Genomic DNA, 22,078 nt, shown 5'->3' with positions numbered 1-22,078 from the left:
TTGCTAGATGTGTTGAGCCTTTGCCTCTTCTGGAGGGTCTAGTTGTTTTCTGGCTTTTCGAGCTTTGCTAGCGGTGTTGAGCCCGTTTGTCTCTTCTTGAGGGCTAGTTGTGTTTTACTTGGTTGTGTCGAGCCTTTGCCCATGTCTTTGGGGACCAAGTTTTTGCCAAGTGTTGTGCACTTCAAATGACCCTGTTTTGGCTTTCTCTAGCTTTTGGTCATTTGGGTGAGTTCTTCCTTCCTCTTTCTTTATTTTTTCTTTTGCTCAAGCTGTTCGTGTGAGTATGTTGACAATGCACTCATCAAGGGGGAGATTGCGAACACAAGGTCGAGAAGTACCCTTGTGGTACGTTTTGTGATGAGTGATTGTCAACGTGATCCACGAATAGGTTGAGTCAGTGACTAACGTTACCATGGCGAAAGCTATGTGTGCGACATGTCTTTTGGCTTGTGGTGTTCAGCTGTGGAGCTCGGAGGCGGTGGTCGATGGCGAGGAGAAGGTCAAGTAGAGACGTGCCATGCCGATGGACCTGGAGCGGTGAAGGATGGACGTGAGGCTTGGACTGACGGACCAGGAGGCCGGATGACCAGCCGCAGTGGCTGACATCTGGTACATCGACAAGTGCAAGAGTACATGGGAGTGACCGTGTTGACCAAGTCAAGACGGCGGACGCAAGTCGAGCGAGGCTCAGGAGGACTTAGCGGGACGGACGGTCGAGGACGGCGGTGACACGTCGAGTGGCGGGGAAGCGTATGGAGTACGCTACTCGCGGCGGGTTTCGCGGGTTTGGGCCTCAAAACCCGGGCGGAGGTCCCGATGCGGACGGATGGCACGTGGCGGCATCGGTGAGATCGCTTCGGAGCGAGGCTACCGGTGAGAAGGCGCGGTGGCCGTCGAATTTAGGTCATGTCGAGTTGGACTAGAATACCCCTAGGGCTAGCTCGCTCAAAAATACCTAAAGACATTTGGGGAATATGTAATATGGCTGATAAATAAATCGGGGGAGTTCCCCATCTCCCCAACCCTCTCTCCCACCTCTCTCTGACCCATCTCGATCTCTCTCTCTTCACCAGTTCACCCGTAGGTGCTCCCCTCTTTTCTGTTTTTGTTCTTGAGTGAGTGAGAGAGGTCTCTATGACCTAAAAATTCGTAGTGTATTTCTTGAGAATTTTGAGTGGGAATGGAGGCCCGAATCCTCCAGTTGTCCTCCGGGATTCATCAATCGTGTCTGTGATTTTTGTTTTCACTGTGTTCTTGAGGTTTTCCCTTTTTCGTTCTTGGTCACGATTTGATTTTTCCAGAGTTTGAGTTTATCTCAAGTGATGATTTTTGAGGGATAGTTTCGTGCCTAGATGAATTTCATCTGACCAAATTTTAGGAACGTTTCATGAAGCCTTGAGTCGATTTTCGTTGATTTTTCTAAGCCGCCCCTTTCCTGTTCCGAGGGCTCAGGCTCGTATTCGTCCGCTCCTTCATTCAAGGGTGCAGTTCACTTGGACAAATGGAAGCTAAGCTTTATACGTAAGTGTTTGTTCAAGTCCTGCTGCTGCTTTTCTGAGTTTCTGTTGCGTTCGTGTCTCTCTACTTGGAGGTGTGCAGCACCACTGCCAAGTTTTCTCCGTTCGTTGCTTTTGGTCAATCAGGTGCTCGTGTTCGTTCTTGATTCAGGAGTCAAGTTCTGTTCTTTGTTCTTGTGCTAAGTCAGTTCTTTTCTTTTTTGCCTTGCCGTGGTGCACCCTGGTCCACTAAGGCCACTGGATTTTCCTCCGGTCACCATCAGCAGGCAGACAACACCTCCAGACCCAGGCAACCATTGTTTCCCGTGCTTGAGCATGAGCAGACTTATGCCTATCCAGTTTTCTTGCAGGTGCTCGTGATAGGATCAGGTTGGATCCCCTTCTCTGCAGGCGTGAGCAGAATCACGTCCCTGCTTTTGGACCGTGAGCTGTGCTTGGTTCTTGTTTTTGTTCGATATTTGTCTTTGTACTCGTTGCTGTGGTGATGTTTCTGCTGGATCGACGTCGAGCAAACAAGCACAGCAGTGCTCGCTCTTGGTGGGCTGCTCGCCGAACAGAGCCCGAACAATGATTAGTTTTGGGCGCCTTGCAGTTATGGTCTTGTTGTGATGAACAATTTTTAGGTGATTTTCTATCAATTTTTCACTAGCTTTGATTTTGTGTTTCTCGCATAATTTGGTCGTTTGAGCTCTAAATCGTGTTCCGTCTGTTGCGATGGTGTTCTGCCATTCCAAGGAATTGTTCTAGTTACTCTTGTCACAAGTTGGCTAGCGTATTTTAGTCTCAGCTAGTTAATTGTGTTTGGTGGTGATTTTGGGACAGCGGCCAAATATTTTCGTGAGAAAATTTGAGACTCCCATTCACCCCCCCTCTGGTCGCCGTTTTCGGTCCTTCACCAAGAAAGCAGCCGCCGACCACCAACTCCCCGCAAGGAACCCGAGAAGAATTGGACTTCCTTACATGCTGCAATGTCTGCTGTCCAAGAACCTCTAGGGAGCAACAGAGACAGAGGAAAAAGCAAAGTAAGCGAGGCGATTTCCAGGTGAAGAGCAGTGCAACAGACTTGCGATGTGGAATTTCCATCTCGCACATTTTTCAAATTCAGTTTTCTCCCGAGCGGGCTGCGCACAGTCCACCTCCGCACCGTCCATCTCCACCGACCATCGCGGCGCGGATGTCGGCACCGACTCGGCTGCCAGCGTACTTCGTCGATCCTGCGCTCGCAGCATCACCGCCACCGCCACCACCTCCTCCTTCGCGACTCCGCCGCACGTGGATCAGCGTCCCCCATGGGCCTTCGGCTCGGGGGCGCGCTCCCCCGGCTTAAGCTTGTCCATGGGGGGAAAGGGGGAGGAGAAGGCGCTGGAGCTGCTTGGCGTGGCTCGGTGGCGGCTCGGCGATGCTGTGCTCCGCGCGGTCGTTCGTGCACAGGTGAAATTCAGTTTGCTACTACGGCGAGCGGGAGCGGCGTGCACGGGCGGCGGCGGCGCGCGCGGGTGGCCGAGCAGCGCGCGAGGGGCGGCGGAGGCGAGCGGGGAGCAAGGTCTTCGGCGGCGAGCGGAGCAACGCCGAGCAAAGAGCGGCGGCAGCACGACGAGGGGCTTCGGCCTCCGGCGGCTTCAGTTCGGTTAGTACGGTTTAAAACCAAAAACCTATATAAAAAGCCGAAACCGATTTCGTCGGTTTCTCGTTCTGGGGATAACCGATCAGCTTCTGATTCTTGCAAACCGAAGTTTTTGCAAACCAAATCAACCGAACCGAAATGTCGGTTTTAACCGATTGCCCAGGCTGAGGCATTACATGTGTCATTTACATTCATTTTTAAGCAAATGTATCATACACATACACATAGTTCACATCCTTATAGAAACAACTAGTTATTATGAAACCAACAATAACAAACCGAACTGCAGGTCACAAATTCAGAAGTTATCTTGGTTGCGCCTAGAGCTTACTAATCCATGGCAATGTATGAACCATACACAAATGACATGATTCAATTGTTAGATTGATTGCTTAGATATGAACTAATGGTAGCACATGAAACTACAAGCAATAATATTTAGTAGTTACTGATTGCACTACATATGAACAAACAGTAGCATATTAAATGAACTAGCTAGAAACAGCAGTTCAACAGCTAGACTGATCCAACGATTTGGATTTGTTAAAAATGTCTTTCGCAGCTGAAATTAACAAAATTCATAAAGTTCCAATACAAACTGCAATAAAATTAGAGGAAATTTGAAAACGTGAATTTCTACATCGCACACTAAAAAATGGGGACAAAACTGCTACAGCAATCCAAGACAAGGCAAACATCCGACTACAATCCTAGGCAAACCTCTTCAACAGCAACCCACCAAGAATGAACACATTGAACTAGGAGAGTTTGAAGATAGAAAGACAGATCTGGTGAAGTTGGACACCCCAACAAATGTCCTCATAGGTCTGTTCTATAAAACATGTTGGGAATTTGTCAAGCATCATGGACTTGATACAACCCATCCAGCAACTATACAACCTCAGAGCTTCACACTGGAACCTTCTCAATTCAGCAAATGTCATCCTAACGCTGAAGAGAGGAGTCATTACAGCTGCTGACTACAGACTGATAAGTCTTATGCACAGCATGGCCAAAATAATGGGAGAACTGTGGGCAAACCGATTGTCTCCGCATCTTAACAATCTGGTCTCACATAGCCAGACCGCCTTTATCAAAGGAAGGAGCATCCTAGATAGTTTTTAATATTGCAAGGTGCTGTCAACCATTTCCACCACTCAAAAAGCCAATGCTATTTCTGAAACTGGAAGCTACCAAGGCCTTTGACAGTATCAGGTGGGATTATATGTTGGAAATTCTACAGGGGTTAGGAATTAGGATTTGGACAATGCTGGCGGGACCTCATTTGCTTAATCTTGTCATCCACCTCACCTTGGATCATTCTCAATGGTTTTCTGGCACCAACAAGGACTTAGGAAGGGGGATCGACTCTCACTGATGGTCTTCATCCTAGCAATTGACCCAATTCAGAAAATACTTGAGAAGGCAACTGAACACTACCAAAATGGTGGAATTCTAGTGTTTTTAAATAGTAATAAAACACTACCAGTAGTAATAGCCCATGGGAATCCTCACTAGTAGGCATTTGGCAGGGAAAGTTTATACTAAATTCTAAATGCTAAAACACTAGGAGAAGCCCACATCACTAGAAATTTAAAATTCTGGTTGTGAAACAAGGAATTCTCTCCCTGGTTAGATTCGACCCAATCTGGATAAGAACAAGCTTTATTCAGATGACACATCACTTCTTATTAAACCCAAACAGGAAGACCTCACAACCATCTAGAGGATACTAGCAGTCTTCGGGACAGCTACTAGATTGGAAACAAATATCACAGGGTGGTATATCAAATTAGATGTGGCGAACCAATAAGTGCATTGATGGGAAATTTTCAGGGGAAGGTATGCCAGTTTCCATGCAAATACCTTGAATTACCACTGCATATTGGGCGATTGTGTAGAGAAGCTGAATAGGTGCTGATCAACAAAATTTGAGCCAATACCCGGTTGGAAAGGGAAGCTACTGACAAAATCTAGGTGTCTGATGCTAGTACTTTCAGCCATTCCATCATACCATATGACAGCATTCCCACTCACCAAATGGGCTACTAAGTGTATAGATAGAATTAGAAGAAACTTCTTATGAAAGGGGCGGTGATGCAAGGAGCGGCCACTGTCCAGTAAACTGGATTAGAGTATGCAGTTCAATAAAAACTAGGAGGGCTGGGCATCAAGAACTAAGAGCTGCATTCAATAAAGCCTTGTGTCTCCAATGGGCATGGCTCAAATGGAAAGCTCCTAATAAACCATTTGCTGGACTGCCAATCAGCCTCAACAACACAGAAAAATAGCTATTCAAGTGTTGCACATAGATGCATGTTCGCAATGGTTCAAAAACAAAATTTTGAACAGACAATTGGCTCAAGCGCACTGCACCAAAAGACAACACAGCTGCTTCAAGCTTGCATTCTGCAAAAACCAAAGTGTTGCGAAGGCTCTCACAAACCGGACATGGAAGTGTGGAGGCAGATGACCACAAACATAGAACTATGCCAATTCATGCAACTCTAGGCACAATTGCAAGATGTCAACCTGACAACAGAGGAGGATATTGCTTGGAGGTTTACAACATCAAGATCATACACAGCTAAATCAACATATGAAGCGCAAGAAATTGGGAAACATTCTATTAGGAAAGGATCCATTAGGATCATTTGTATTAGGAAAGGATCCATCAGGATCATTTGTATACTAGGATAGAATCCATTAGGATCAATCATAGCCTAGCTTCCTTGTGTTGTAGTACCTTTCTTGTACCACATGTTCACTATGGCTATATACATGACAGACACCCCACACATTGGGGGTGTGGTGTAATTCCCATCCCTTACAAAGTATCACAAGTCCAGGCCTAGGTCCACTCGCCCTAGCCACGCCTCCCTCCTTTGCAGCGCCACGCACCCTGGCTGTTCCCACCTCCTTCTCCAATCCTAGCTGGTGGCTTCGGTCTTCCTTGGCATGCCGCCACCATAGCAACCCCTCAACTCTCCTTAGCCTTTGCTGGGTCAGGATCAACATCAGTAGTCTTCTTTATCCCTCCATATGCCACAATCTTTGACAAGTCCCATGTGCCAATCACCCTCAAGTTGAAGTGCCCTCACTCGATGGTCAGACTTCTTCCTATCCCTGCATGGCAAGTTTGGCATTTGCCCACATGTCGATGGCGTGTTATAGGCTTGCCCAGATGATGAGGCGTGGGTAATAGCTGACTCCTGCATCCACAACGAGCTCCTCAACACCATCGTAGATGACATCCTCAACCTCGCCCAAGAGCCAAATTAGACTACCTGTCAGTTGTGGCAGCGATCTCCGACCTCTTCTAGGCGAACAAGGCTTCCCACACCATCTTCCTGAGTCACGAATTCTACTCGGCGACTCAGGGCAACCACTCCATCAACGACAACTGCTAGAAGATGAAGACTACCATTGATGCCCCGCATGACGTCAGCCACACCGTTGTCCATTCGTAGCTCATCCTCAACCCCCGCTTTTCCCACAGTGCCGACAACATTATAGATTCCAATGTGATACCCTAACTTTGTCACTGTCCACAAAAGGTTTGTCCTCAAGGAGCTCCGTCTTGCCAACAAGGGCTAGGTAACATCTTAGACTACCCTCTTTGTAGGAGTTCCCTCCTATGGCTCTGCCTGCCATGCGTCCATGTTTAGGATACTCCCCGGCTGAGAGCTAGTTGCTACAATTAGGCTAGCCTGATTGCTGCCCTAAACCACCAGGGTTTCAATCCCTAGGTCCTCAACAATGGTGCCATTGCACACATGACATTCTTAGATGGTATACTCCTTTCCTGCCCCCTCACTTTGATTCCTTCAATACCATTGGTAATGGTATTACCATTTCCCATCATGGCACATCTACCTTGTTAACAACCAATACTACCTTCCACCTTAATAATGTTCTAGTTGCTCCTCTCGTGCAACTCACGACAACTCATGCTCCATTGAATTTGATGCCCTGGGTTTTTCTTAATGACCTGCAAACAGGATGTGTGATTCTTTGCTGCAATAGTGGCAGGGTCTCTACACCTCGTCCACACTTTGGCATCATCATCACGGTCATCATGGTCCTTGTACCCTTGCCACCCTACAGAGCATGTATGCCATCTCCTACCACGGTCTCTGTTTCATGTCTGTCATCTTGGTAAACACACTCGAATCCTGTTCAGTAGTTCTACTTCTATCACTAGCTCCATTTTTTAGTTAACTTACTATGATGTATGGACATCCTATTCTGAGCACATCAGGGTTCAAATATTATCTCAGGTTGCTTGATGATTATTCTCATTTTTGTTGGTCATTTCCCTTATGCCACAAATCTAAGGTTCACCACCATCTTGTTGAGTTCATCGCTTTTGCTCGCACGTAGTTCAACATCACTCCAAAACCTCTCCAAACGAATAACAACACCGAGTTTGTCAACAGGGCCACCAGTGTTTTCCTCTCTAGTCATGACATCACCTTGCGACTCTTGTGCCCCTACACTTCTCAACAAAATGGCAAAGCCGAACACATGCTCTGCACCATCAACAAATATCGTTCGCACCTGCTGCTCCACGCTTCTATGCCACCCCAATACTAGGCTGAACATTCCCTACTAGCTTCTCCACTAGAAGCTCCCAAATTACTCTTCCCTCTGAATGTTCGGCTCCCTCTGCTACCCCAACCTTAGTGCCACGATAATCCACAAACTATCCCCTCGCTCGACTCCGTCAGTAGCCTCTATGCCACCATCACTTGAATTCTTGATGCAGGGTCTCTCTCCACCAGCAAATCCTCCACCTACAGCCATGAAGCGACCACTTGCGCCTCCGCCTAGCAGTGAGGCTGAGCTACTAGACCCCAAGATTTAGCTATCATTTACGCTAGCTCGGTGCACCTCTACGGTCACACCCTGCCACTGCTTCCAAGCAAGCCTTTGGTCCCAGTGCACCTGCACCACGTCTGGGCAAGAGCGGCCACTTTGGCGCCACCTATTAGTGACGTCCATGACCTCATCCCCGACACCCTTGGAGCCTCTTACTGCACTCTTGGCTCCACTCTCGCGCCCAGTGACATGGCCGCAGACAGGCAGTCTATGTCTGAACGATCACTTTGGCTTCTGTCTCCATGATTCTGACCAACTATCATAGTGCCCTTACTAACCCCAATTGGCATGCTGTAATGTTGGCAGAATACGATGCTCTCATCGCCAATGACACCTAGCGCCTGGTACCTCAACCGCCCGATGTCAATATCGTCATTGGAAAGTGGCTATTCAAAGACTAGTTCCACTTTGATGGGACTCTGGCTTGACACAAGGTGCGTTAGGCATTGACTACGACGAGACCTTCAACCCGGTTATCAAACTAGAGACAATCAACATTGTCCTCAGCATGGCCACCTCGTGTTCCTGGCCCATTCATCAGGATGCAAAGAACGCCTTCCTCCACGGTCACCTGGATGAGATGGTCTACCATCAGCAGCTGCCAGCTTTACCATATAATCACAAGTTCCATGCTTTATCCCTTTCATTATAGTATGTCTCTCACTGTTTGCAGATAGCAGTGCATGACATAAGGCAATATAAGTCAATTATGATATACAGAAGTCAACAAGCTCAATAGACTAGACATTGAATGATATATTGGCCTTCATGTTTAGTTGACTAGGCACATTTTTCAAATTCCGTTTCTTTAGGCATTACATGTGTCATTTACATTCATTTTAAGCAAATGTGCCATACACATAATAAATGCAATTCTCTATCAGTTCCAATCCAAATTTTAGTAAAAAAAACTTAGATGAAATATGAAAATTTGAATTTCTAAATGGTTCACTAATATGCTTCCTAGTTTGCATTTACAACTTTGCCATAGGCTGATAGGTCACAACCTAGTGGACAAGCTTCATGTCATAGGCTGGCTTCGGCTGTGTGGCCCATTAGTGTTAGGGTTAATTAGAGATAAGGGGCAAGGGGATTGTGGGAGGAGCGGGGATCGGAATGCAGGTGGCTGCAAAGATGGAAGGTGTTCATCCTTGTGATGAGGAATTTCCCTCGCATCAATTCCTGCCTTCAGTAACCCTATGCTTCCACTACCAGACTTGCTGGCTTTGCTGGTCGCTTGTCTTATTGTGTGCAGTTTCTTGATGGATGGAAAACCAGCCAAACCACCCTAGAATCACCCACAGTTTAAGCCCATGGAGCTTCTAGGCCTGTAGCTGGTTTGAATCATAAGGTAGTAATTTTTTCCCTCCTAGATGCAAGAAAAATAATATGGTTTAGATAATAAATCTACCCCAAGATCAATTAAACAAAGGAAAGGGTGCTTACTGCATCAACAAATATATACCAATACAATTCCAAAAGAAAGGTATTCCCTCTAGTCATAAAAACATATCATTTTGTGCAAGGTTTGGTCAAAGATTAAAAGTACAAGATTATTAACTTTTAAATTAATGTGTTTAAGATATATATTTTTTTGGCGAGGAGTTTTAAGATATATATGTATATAAGTTATATGTATAATTGTGTTTGAAACACTTGCAAAGCCTAATGAATTTGAAGGATTTTTAAGAACTATTCTAGAACTAATTAGGGGTGAAGGATACACATAGACCTTTTAGAAAGAAAGATGTGCAAAATCAAATGTGGCAAAATCAAATTAGGGATGAATAGATCACTACCATCTGGATATGTTACAAACTCCATGAGGAAGCACCATTGGTGTTGAAGTCAAGGAGATGAAAGATTGTTTTCATTTTGTATAAAAAATTAAAAGAAAAATGACATGTCCTTTCTTATACACAAGACTATCAACAGATGTACATGAATCCTGAATTGAAGGTTCCTTCATGTCTTGCACTACTTTTATTTTGCTCAGAATATAGTAATGAACAATAGCACTATTGTCTCACATTCCATTTGTTCTAGTGTTCCATACAAAAAGATCTGGACCATCAATCTAATTTCAAGAAATAGCAACATTTCATTAATTCAAAAACAGATGAAATACAACAGTTCAAATAGTTCATGCAAATCATACCACTGGATAGATAAAACATACATGGAAACTACATCTATCTGTCATAACTTTGTCTATGATCGACCACCCACGAGGGGCTAGGTTGTTTTATATAAAAATAAAAATGACCACTAAAATTCAAGACGAAGAGGAACACATAGGTCAGGGGTTGGCAGGGGTGGCAAACCCACACCTCCCGCCAAACTTAACACCACAGGTTAAAAGCTACAGCTGGTACAAAAGAGAACCAGCATGACTACACTAGAGAAACATAGGGATTCCATCCAAGATGGCCTGCTCCTAGCTTACAACTGGTGCCAATTTGCACATACAACATGCAAGAACCATGAATTGGTTAGCAGCTGGGAAATGCAGAAATATCTCTTTTCCAGAGATGACGTCAAGAAGCAAACTCCCTGTCCCCATCGATGAAAGAATCACCATTGTTGACAAAATCCTGCTGAAAGAAACTAGTTCAATTAGATAAATCATATAAGTGGTAGTCATCAATTCCACATGCAAAGCCAGATAGGATAGATGGAGTAAATTTAAAATAAGCTAGCAATTTAACACATCTTATGGTCGAGTTATGCGTGAACAAGCATGATGAGCAATGCACTCAGTACAAACAACTAGAAGTAATTAAACCAACATCAGTTAGGTAAATTCCTCATGTGTTAATTTACTTTTGCACAAAAATGCGAAATGGAATTCAATGAAAATCAGGACAGGACAGACATTATGCATAAAAAGGTGGACAAAGGATCTTACTTGGTTAAAGTAAGCAAGGATATAATCCAAGTCATCGCTCTCCTCATTCTGTGTCTCACTTGTTCCCATGAGGAATTTATTGATGTTATTGAGTTGGTCTCTAACAGCTTGCTGATTGACGGTGCTACCTACATGCAGGTTGCCACTTGCACCACCGCCATTCAGCACCTGGGTCGGAATAGCAGAATTGTCTATCTGAAGGTCAGGTATGGTGTTTGAAGAACTAGCCAAAGCAGAATTGTCAATCAGCGTCGCTGTAGAGTGTGTGTTGTTTCCAAAACCGCATGCTGCCGCCTGCTCTTTGAAACCTACCATTGGTACAGAGTTCCCTGTGATTCCTGCAAATTTCTTCTCATACTCATTTCTGAAAGTTGGAATCTGTCCAGAGGAGCCTGCAAATCTTGACAATTGGTTGATCTTGAAAATGTTACCCTGCGAGGGATCTTCAGACATTCCAACATTATGACCAAGATCAGAAAACCTTGATGGCGCAGCAGCTTTCCAGGAGTTGCTAGGTCCTGCAATTTGGTGAACTTCGCTGGCAACCTTGTTAAATTGGCCAGCAGAACATGATTGAAGTTGAACCGAAGGCTGGGTCACCAAGTCAGGAGACTGCAATGGTAAATGAGCAGAAGGAGCCAACATCTCACCATCTGATATGTCTTCGAAAGGAATACCTCTGATTGAACCCAAAATCATGCCACGCAATATGCTCGCATAGGAGCTGCAGGAATGAGACGAAGAGAAGGACATGTTTGAGGTCAATGGTGGACTGTCATTTGAGAGATTTGCAAATGTAGTCCCAGAACTATCAACAGAGAACGGTTTGCTTGTGTTCAGCACCACACTATTTGAACTATTTGCAAAGGAGCTGCCAGAAGGACCAGAAGGGAAGCACTGGATTGCACCCGGCAGCCCACCACTCGATATAGGTGCGTAGCCAGGAGAGATGAATCTGTTGATATCCTGCACTGGCATAGGCACAACATTTTTGGGCAGGTGGATACTGTGGCCAACTGGTTTCATGTTTGGCTGAGGAATGCCTAGGTTTTTCTGGGAGCTCATGACCTGAACTGACTCTGTGGGCAGCAAAGCTTGTGTTCCAATTGCAGATAAGGAATTCATCTTTGCAAAATGGTTGCTTGAGCTTGGAGAGCCAATGAAGAATGGGACATTCTTGTTTCTCCATAGTGCTTCAGTTTCATCAGCAAATGGATTATAATTCCTTAGTGTGCCCTCGCTGAGCTTCCTGAGGTAGATTCTGTACTTCTGAAATCACAAAATAGACAAGTACATTTTGATAAGAAAAAAATGACAAAGCCATAAAATGAGTGAGGTGGGCTCTTAATCATGGGGTGAAACAAAAGAAATTCAGGGGAGAAAAAACTAACTCCAGAAGTGCAAATGTGTATAACATACCAAACTCAATACATGTGTGTACGCACACAAGTTCCAGTTGAATTGTTGAGTGTCAAACACACAAATTCCATTGACATAAACACAATATTGAATTTGAGATGGAAATTATGCAAAAACAAGTTCTATGCAAATATCTTTAATAATATAGTGGATGGGAACACAAACATAGTGATTGAGCAGAAGAGTAGAAACCAAACCTGTAGATGACTAGCGACATTCTCTTTAGTAAGGCCTTCCACATTCATGACTTCTAATATCTTCTTAGGAACAGCCCCTGCATTTACAGCAACAAAATATTTGTTAAGTGAAACAGATTTAACAGAAGAATTATTGATAGAAAAAGCCATGAAATGTGAGAACTTACTGTCCATGCCAATCTGATTGATAGCTTGTACAAACTTCTGGTGTAGCTCACCACACCACTGGACCCTTTGCTTCTTCTGGGTTGATGTGTTATCCTTGTCGTCATCAGCAACATCAACAACCATTTTGTTTTTCCTTGAATAATTCTTAACTTTATCACCATCCCCACATGGCAACTTACGAATAGCATGATCAGTCTTACTATTCTTCACCACATGTGTCCATATGCCCCTAAGCTGTTCGAGGCGCACCGGCTTTACCATATACTCACAGGCTCCATGCTTTATCCCTTTCATTATAGTCTGTGTCTCACTGTTTGCAGATAGCACTGCATGACATAAGGCAACATAAGTCAATTATGATATACAGAAGTCAACTCAATAAATTAGGCACTGAATGATCTAGTGTCATTTAGGCATTACATGTGTCATTTACATTCATTTTAAGCAAATGTGTCATAAACATAGTAAATGCAGTTCCCTATCATTTCCACTTTTGTCATTCATAATTTCATAAAAGAAACTTTACAAATTTATTAGAATGGGCATTGTTCACATCCTTATGGAAACGGCTAGTTATTATGAAAACCAACAATAACGAGCCAACCTGCAGGCCACAAATTCAGAAGTTATCTTGGTTGCGCCTAGAGCTTACTAATCCATGCAATGTATGAACCATGCACAAATGACAGGATTCAGTTGTTAGATTGATTGCTCCTTTTTCCTAAATATGAACAAATGGTAGCACATGACACTACAAGCAACAATATTTAGTAGTTACTGATTGCACCTACTACATATAAACAGAAGCATATGGAATGAACTACAAACAACAGTTCAGTAGCTAGATGATTCAGCGATTTGGATTTGAATTTACTAAAAATGTCTTTCGAAGCTGAAATTAACGAAATCCACAGAGTTTCAGAAATTTCGATCCAAATTGCAGTAAAAAAATTTAGATGAAATCTGAAAATGTGAATTTCTACATTCCTACACTAAATAATGGGGACAAAACTGCTACAGCACACCAAGACATGACAAACATCCTGCTACAATACTACACAAACCTCTTCAACAGCAACCTACCAAGAATGAACACATTGAACTGGGAGAGTTTGAACATAAAAAGACACGATCTAGAGCAGTGAGACACCCCAATAATAGAAGAAGTTAAGAAGGTAATTTTTTAGGCGCAGCCCGAAAAAGCCCCGGGCCCTGATGGCTTCACAAGTATGTTCTATAAAATATGTTAGCAAATTGTCGAGCACGACTTGATGCAAGCCATCCACCACCTATACAACCTCAGGGCTTCACACTAGAACTTCTCAATCCAGTAATTGTCATCCTAATACTGAAGAAATCAGTAATAACAGCTGCTGACAATAGACGGATAAGTCTTATGCACAGCATGACCAAAATAATGGGGAAAATGTTGGCTGGTTTGGTTAGTGTTATGAGCTGGTTAGGTTGTAGCTCGAGGATGAGCTGCTTGTCCAGGAGGGGTGTAGTGTTAGATGCAGCAAATTAGGAAAGTGACTAGATTGGCGCCCAATTGAGGGGAATCTTGTGCACACCATTAGCAGGTGCTAATACAGAAGCTTAGCAAGAGTGATTGAGAAAGAATTAAGGGGTGATTGGTCTACGTAATGTGTCTATCGATAAGGATAGCTTGCCTAGGGATCAAGTAAGCCTCTCTATATAAGACGAGATGTATCAATCTAATCAAGCAAGATTTAAAGGAAAATCCTTCTCTCTTGCTAGGCCGTGAGCAGGGCTCCCGGCCAGCTCCCCTCTCACCCTTGCGAACATAGCAGCCACATAACATCTGGTATCAGAGATGCTAGGTTCTGATGAGCTGCTGCTAGATCCCATCGCCAAGGCGCCGGCCCACCGAGCCCAGCAGGTGGCGTCTCTCTAGGCGCTGGAGGCCCTCAAATCCCGACAACTAGCGACCACTAGATCCAAGCCGAGGGCGAGAAGTTGTAGTAGATCGAGCAGTCAATGGATATCGCAACGAAGCTAGCGGGAAAGATGCTTAGCCATCAGGTGTTAGCGGCGGTATGGCTGCAGGCTGCTGCACGCAGCCTCCTAGCATGTTGTCGGGTGCGGGAGATGCGCGATCTGTAGCTGATTAAGCCCCACACCCCTTTGGAGCTCCTTCAAGTTGTGCATTGCCATGCGAAGGACCTCAATCTCGTCTACCACATCATTGATCTTGGGCATGTGGTTTCCCCCATGGGTAGTGGACATACCATATCCCCCGTGAGTGGCGGACATGTGATTTCCCCCGCAGGTGGCAACCTCATTTTATGTGGCGACATGTGTTGGGGAGGGGCACCCCTCACCATTCTTCATTGGAAGCCCTCCTCTTTTCCCTCTGTGGCGTGGAACAGTAGCTATCCGGTGGGGAGAAGGCATGGGTCACACGCAGGCGCGAATGCATAGTGCCACCTCATTCCACCACCCGCCGCCACGAGGGCGCCTCCGCTGGTAATTGTTGCGACCACTCCTCAGGTCTCTACACCCGCTAGACTATGCCATGGGATCCAGGTGGTTGTACACGTGCAGCTCTACTGGGTGGATGGGGATGGCATCCACCTTATGTTCGGAGGCAGCAAAAATAAAGAATACAAAGGAAAACAAAATTAGCCGAGATGTGAACGCCTTATTTTTAGATGTTAGGTTTATGTTGAGTTGAGTTGTTATGAGCTGGTTAGGTTGGAACTCAAGGACGAGCGGCTTGTCGAGGAGGGGTGTAGTTAGAGGCCGCAAATTAGGAAAGTGGCTAGATTGGCGCCCAATTGAAGGGAATCCTGGCCACACCATTAGCATGTGCTAATATAGAAGCTAAGGAAGAGTGATTGGGAGAGAATTAAGGGGTCATTGGTCTATGTCATGGGCCTATCGATAAGGCTAGCTTGCTTAGGGGTCAAGTAAGCCTCTCTATATAAGGAGAGGAGATGTATCAATCTAATCAAGCAAGAATTAACGGAAAATCCTTCTCTTTTGCTTGGCCATAGCAAGGCCCCCGGTCGGCTCCTCTCTCTCCCTTGCAAACATAACAGCCACATAACATCTAGTATCAGAGATGCCAGGTTCTGATGAGCCGCTGCTAGATCCCATCGCCAAGGCACTGGCCCACCTCGCCTAGCAGGTGGCGTCTCTCAAGGCACATCTAGAGGCCCTCAAATCCCGACAACTAGAGACCACCAAATCCAAGCCAAGGCCGAGAAGTTGTAGTAGATCGAGCAATCTATGGACATCACGACGGAGCTAGCGAGAAAGATGCTTAGCCGTTAGGTGTTAGCGATGGTATGGCTGCAGGTTGCTACACGCAACCTCCTAGCACGTCGGCGGGTGCGGGATATGTGCGATCTATAGTTGATTCAGCCCCATGCCCCTTTGGAGCTCCTTCAAGTTATGCATTGCCATGCGGTAGACCTCGATCTCGTCCGGCGCATCGAGGATCTTGGGCATGTGGTTTCCCCCACGGGCAGTGGACATACTATTTCCCCCGCGAGTGCCGGATATGTGATTTCCCCTGCAGGCGGCAACCTCATTGTATGTGGCGACAGGTGTTGGGGAGGGGCACCCCTCACCATTCTTCATTGGAAGCCCTCCTCTCTTCCCTCTCTAGCGTGGAACAAAAACTATCCGGTAGGGAGAAGGCATGGGTCACACGCAGGCGCGAATGCATAGCTCCACCTCATTCCACCACCCGCCGCCATGAGGGCGCCTCCACTGGTCATTGTTGCGACCACTCCTAGGTCTCCACACCCGCTAGACTGTGCTATGGGATCCAGGTGGTTGTACACGTGAAGCTCCGCTGTGCAGATGGGGATGGTGTCCACCTTATGTTCGGAGGTAGCAAAAATAAAGAGTACAAAGGATAAAAAAATTAGTCGAGATGTTAACGCCTTATTTTTAGATGTTAGGTTTATGTCAAGCTGAGTTATTGTTATGAGCTGGTTAGGTTGGAACTCGAGGACGAGCGGCTTGTCGAGGTGGGGTGTTGTGTTAGAGGCCACAAATTAGGAAAGTGGCTAGATTGGCGCCCAATTGAAGGGAATCCTGGGCACACCATTAGCAAGTGCTAATATATAAGCTAAGCAAGAGTAATTGGGAGAGAATTAAGGAGTTATTGGTCTATGTCATGGTAGCTTGCTTAGGGGTCAAGTAAGCCTCTCTATGTAAGGAGAGGAGATGTATCGAGCTAACCAAGCAAGAATTAAAGGAAAAATCCTTCTCTCTTGCTTGGCCCTGAGCAAGGCCCCCGGTCGGGTCCCCACTCTCCCTTGCGACCATAGCAGCCACATAACATCTGGTATTAGAGATGCCAGGTTCTGATGAGCCGACGCTAGATCCCATCGCCAAGGTGGCGGCCCACCTTGCCCAGCAGGTGGTGTCTCTCTGGGTGCATCTGGGGGGCCCTCAAATCCTGACAACTGGTGACCACCAGATCCAAACCGAGGGCGAGAAGTTGTAGCAGATCAAGCAGCCTATGGACATCACAACGAAGCTAGCAAGGAAGATGCTTAGTCGTTAGGTGTTAGAGGGTGTAGGCTTCTGGACACGACCTCCTAGCGCGTTGGCGAGTGTGGGAGATGCGTGATCTACAGCTAATTCAGCCCCACACCCCTTTACAGCTCCTTCAAGTTGTGCATTGTCGTGCGGAGGACCTCGATCTCGTCCACCATGCCTAGGATCTTGGGCATGTGGTTCCCCCATGGGTAGTAGACATGCCATGTCCCCCACAAGTGGCAGCCATGCTATATGGCCCTGCAGACGACAACCTCATTGTCTATGCCGACAGGTGTTGGGAAGGGTCACCCCTCCTCGTCGTTCTTCATTAGAAGCCCTCCTCTCTTCCCTGTGTGGCGTAGAACAACAGCTATTCGGTGGGGAGAAGGCATGGGTCACAGGCAGGCGTGCACTGCATAGTGCCACCACATTCTGCCACCCGCCGTTGTGAGGGCGCCTCCGCTGGTCGCTGTTGCGACCATTCCCAGGTCTCTACACCCGCTAGACTATGCCATGGGCTCCAGGTGGCTATACACCTGTGGCTCCACTATGCGGATGGAGATGGTGTCCACCTTATGTTCAGACACAGCAAAAATAAAAAGTACAAAGGATAACAAAATTAGCCGAGATGTGAACATTGAGTTGAGTTATTGTTATGAGTTGGTTAGGTTGCAACTCGAGGACGAGCTGCTTGTTGAGGAGGAGTGTAGTGTTAGAGGCGGCGAATTAGCAAAGTGGCTAGATTGGCGCCCAATTGAGGGGAATCCTAGGCATATCATAAGTAGGTGCTAATATAGAAGCTTAGCAAGAGTGATTGGGAGAGAATTAAGGGGTGATTGGTCTATGTCATGGGCCTATTGAAAAGGATAGCTTGCTTAGGGGGTCAAGTAAGTCTCTCTATATAAGGAGACAAGATGTATCAATCTAATCAAGCAAGAATTAAAGGAAAATCCTTCTCCCTTGCTCGACAAAGAGCAAGGCCCCTGGCTGGCTCCCCTCTCTCCCTTGCGACCATAGCAGCCACATAACATCTAGTATTAGAGATGCCAGGTTTCGATAAGCCGCCGCTAGATTGCATCGCCAAGGCGCTGGCCCACCTTGCCCAGCAGGTGGCGTCTCTCTAGGCACATCTACAGGTCCTCAAATCCCGACAACCGACGACCACTACATCCAAACCGAGGGCGAGAAGTTGTAGCAGATCGAGTAGCCGACCGACATCGCGATGGAGCTAGCAGGGAAGAAGCTTAGCCGTTAGGTGTTAGCGATGGTGCAGCTATAGGCTGCTGCACGTGGCCTCCTAGCACATCATCGGATGCGAGAGATACGCGATATGTAGCTGATTCAGTCCCACACCCCTTTGGAGCTCCTTTGAGTTGTGCATTGCCATGCAGAGGACCTAAATCTTGTCCGCTGCGCCAGGAATCTTGGGCATGTGGTTTATCCCACGGCAGCAGACATGCTATTTCCTCCACGAGTGGCGGACAAGCTATTCCCCCCACAAGCGGCAACCTCATTGTTTGCAGCGACAGGTGTTGGGGCGGGGCACCCCCTCCTCGCTGTTCTTCATTAGAAGCTCTCCTCTCTTCCCTATGTGGCTTGAAACAACAGCTATCCTATGGGGAGAAGGCATGGGTCACAGGCAGGCGCACACCGCATTCCGCCACCCGCTGCCACGAGGGTGCCTCCACTGGTCGCTGTTGCGACTGCTCCAATGTACTTAGCATCTAGGAACAAACAGTAACATACAAAACTAGAACACAAATGGTAACACAGTTATTGGCTTGTTGTATCTGAACACATGCACCCCCAAAATCAAGACTTATTGGCATATGTGCCAATTATTGATATCCTGCCCAAGCATTCACAATCAGTAGCTCTACCGTATAACGTGCCATAAAAATGGAGAAAATAAGTTTGAGCAAGGGCTTTATTACAGATGACCGGGAGATCCATCTCCAGGCCGATGAGCTCGAGGAGCTTGAAGCCGTCCATGTTGGGCTTGGGCATGACGACGTTGCTGATCACCAGGTCAAACTGGTTCCCGTATTCCTTCCTCTCCCTGAGCATGTCCAACGCCGTCTGGGCGTTCGTCACCATTGTCGCTGCGTCGCACCACCAGAATCCAACCGTAAAAACAAAGTCACCCAAAAACTGTATCACGACGGAATCGGGGAAATAGGGGCGGCAAAAGAAGCCAAGAACACACCGTTGTAGTTGCAATACTGCAGCTGCCTCTCTAGGACCTTGCGACAGACGCGGTCGTGTTCGACGGCGAGCACACGCAGCCCTGCTGGGAAGGTGTCAGCGGCCATCTCTTCCCTGCCTGTATCGAAAAAGTACACGATCAGTTCGACCATCCAATCCCCACAAGGAACCCAAGACGACTAGAACTTTCTTACGTACCTGATGCAATGGGTTCCGTCTGAGATCCTCCGGTGAGCAATAGAGGCAGAGGAAACAAGCCAAGTGAGCCAGGCGAATTCCGGGTGAAGAGGAATGCAGCAGCGATGTGGAATTTCCATCTCGGAAGGGGGGATTTATAGCAGGAGCAAGGGGGGTTGGGGGAGGAGCGGGGGTAGGAATGCATGCGGCTGCAAAAATGGAAGGTGTGTTCATCCTTGCGAGGTGGAATTTCCCCAGCATTAATTCCTGCCTTCAGTTATCCTCTGCTTCCACCACCAGAGTTGCTGGCTTTGTTCGTGGCTTGTGTGCTGCTGCTTGCTTCAATTTCTTGATGGGTGGAAAACCAGCCAAACAACCCTAAGTCGCCCACGGTTTAAGCGGCCCATGGAGCTTCTAGGTCTGCAGCGGCCGGACTCACACCCGTCTTCGCCGCCGGTCCCGACGGAAGAGCCTCTGGAGACGTGGATTCGCCGGCCATGGCGTAGGCGACGCAATTGGAGAGCTCCGACCTGCTTTCACGAGAGTCTCCATCCCCACCTATCTATCAGGGGCCACCCAATTGGGTTTCCGTTGCTGCATCTGCTGCATGGAGGAGGTGCCGGCGAGGGAGGCGAGGGGATCGTGGTATGGCAAGCGCTGCTGACCTGGTATGGTCCACGCCGGTCAAACTACGCACATATATCTAAGATATATCTTTAGCTCGTTTGTTTATTATATATATATATATATATATATATATATATATATATATATATATATATATATATATATATATATATATATATATATATATATATATATATATATATATATATACGTTTAAAAAATATTTATTTCATATGTTCAAAAAAATATTATATGTGTATAAAAAATAAAAATGAGTTAATGAATATATTTATAATTTCTATCTCTATCTCTATTTCTTCTATATCTCTCTATATCTATCTACATATCTCTATCTGTATCTGTATCTGTATCTCTATCTGTATCTATATCTCTATCTCTACACTTAAAAAACCTCTAAAATAATCCTCTACCTGGTGATATCAAAAACCAGCGACGAAGCCAGCAGTGGGGCTAGGGTGGCTCCAGCCCCCCTACCGCTGCTGGCCCAGTGGAATTCCTAGTGCTTTTCTTTTAATTTTACACACAAATTTATAAGGTAGGGTGGGCTGAGAACTTTATTTTTTAGATATATTTTGTGAATTTCATTCTTAATCTATATTTACGAGGGGTAATAGTAGAGCTAAGTCGATGTAGAACTTTTGTTCAGCTTCTTCTAAATTTTTTCCTGACTTCGTCCCTGTCAAAAACATATACTATTCGGACACAGACTACCAAGAAAACTATACCAAATACGTATACAATTCGACCAAATACGTACACTATCCAGCCACCGTTCCTCCGTACCACAAATTCAAAGTCATATAAAATACGTACGGAGTCTGTGTTGGAGCCAGTTCTTCACAGTTCATGACTTCGTGTCGGAAATGGTCAGCACTCAGCAGCCTTGTATTGTTTTGATAAGCTATGACAGAAAAGTATTATTGCTTGATTTGTTATAAGAGAAAAATATTGTTAAAGGATTGACAGATTTAGCTAATAAGCTCAAACGAACATGTATGGGCTGGGCTCATCAGTTTTTAATTATTCAAAAAAGGCACGTATGGGTGTATGGGATCATCACAACATCCGGTGCCCCTCCTCCCAATCTCCTAATTACTAAGGAAAATTGCTTTTTTAATACATTCATATTATTTTTATAATAAATACAACGCATATTCATAATTAAATTACCATATCATGCATCGGTTTCCATACACCTAAAAAGACTCTAAAGTCATCATCTACCCAGTGACTAAGCGCTCACTCAGCATCACTCGTGACAAATCATACTCCACTAAACGCTCACATGTCCGCGTCCAATACGAAGTCCTTGGAGCTCATGTGTCTATGTCCAGTCACTAAGGTTCAATTCAAAAAATTGCGACCCTGATGCAACCCACTGGCTTATATCTAATAAATATAATAAGACTCCAAGAGAGTGGTTTTGATCACAAAAGCCTAAAAGGATTGTTTCATAAAAAACAAAAGAAAGTTATGACATTTATTTTTTCCTATATGTGAATGCCCCTTGCCATTGTTTCAAATTAGTTGTATGTATGGATTTGTTACATAGGCTGAAACTTTATTTTTGAATGAAACTTCCTTTATCTTCAAAAGATACCTAGAGGGAACAAAAACTATGAATTATTCATCCAAGCCAACCCATGTTGCACAACTCAAAGATACGAATCAATCAGTTGACTATGCTCAAGGCACAACAAGCTAGGCAATACAACTAAGGTACACAATTTGTTTATTCTGTCAATGGTATTGTTTATTACCTTTAGGGTAAATATTTAGGAACTACATGTTATGCCCTATTGATCCATAGAGGAAT

The 22,078-nt window shown here is 45.6% G+C and overlaps 1 protein-coding gene across 1 annotated transcript; it reads right to left on the bottom strand.

Annotated features, from left to right (window-relative positions):
- On the bottom strand, positions 10,560 to 20,113 carry LOC8067650 (two-component response regulator ORR25). The gene is made up of 8 exons (XM_021449900.1): positions 20,056 to 20,113; positions 19,439 to 19,555; positions 19,167 to 19,334; positions 12,890 to 13,040; positions 12,714 to 12,778; positions 12,547 to 12,623; positions 10,931 to 12,199; positions 10,560 to 10,616 (listed from the first exon to the last, which is right to left on the bottom strand). Exons 1-8 carry the CDS (start codon positions 20,111 to 20,113, stop codon positions 10,560 to 10,562), a joined length of 1,962 nt encoding a protein of 653 aa, XP_021305575.1.

Source organism: Sorghum bicolor, chromosome 10 (genome assembly GCF_000003195.3).
Source record: "Sorghum bicolor cultivar BTx623 chromosome 10, Sorghum_bicolor_NCBIv3, whole genome shotgun sequence".
NCBI classification, from domain to species: domain Eukaryota; kingdom Viridiplantae; phylum Streptophyta; class Magnoliopsida; order Poales; family Poaceae; genus Sorghum; species Sorghum bicolor.
The sequence above is the reverse complement of the archived record's forward strand: the minus strand, read 5'-3'. Positions and strand labels throughout refer to the sequence as shown.

Bases quoted from the DNA above. Each gene is read 5' to 3' on its own strand.
- LOC8067650 (XM_021449900.1), bottom strand. From the start codon at position 20,113: ATGGCCGGCGAATCCACGTCTCCAGAGGCTCTTCCGTCGGGACCGGCG. The intron at 19,556-20,055 runs GTGTGAGTCCGG...TTTTCGATACAG, and splicing joins GGGACCGGCGGCGAAGACGG to GCAGGGAAGAGATGGCCGCT. The intron at 12,200-12,546 runs GTTTGGTTTCTA...TTGTGATTTCAG, and splicing joins ATGTCGCTAGTCATCTACAG to AAGTACAGAATCTACCTCAG.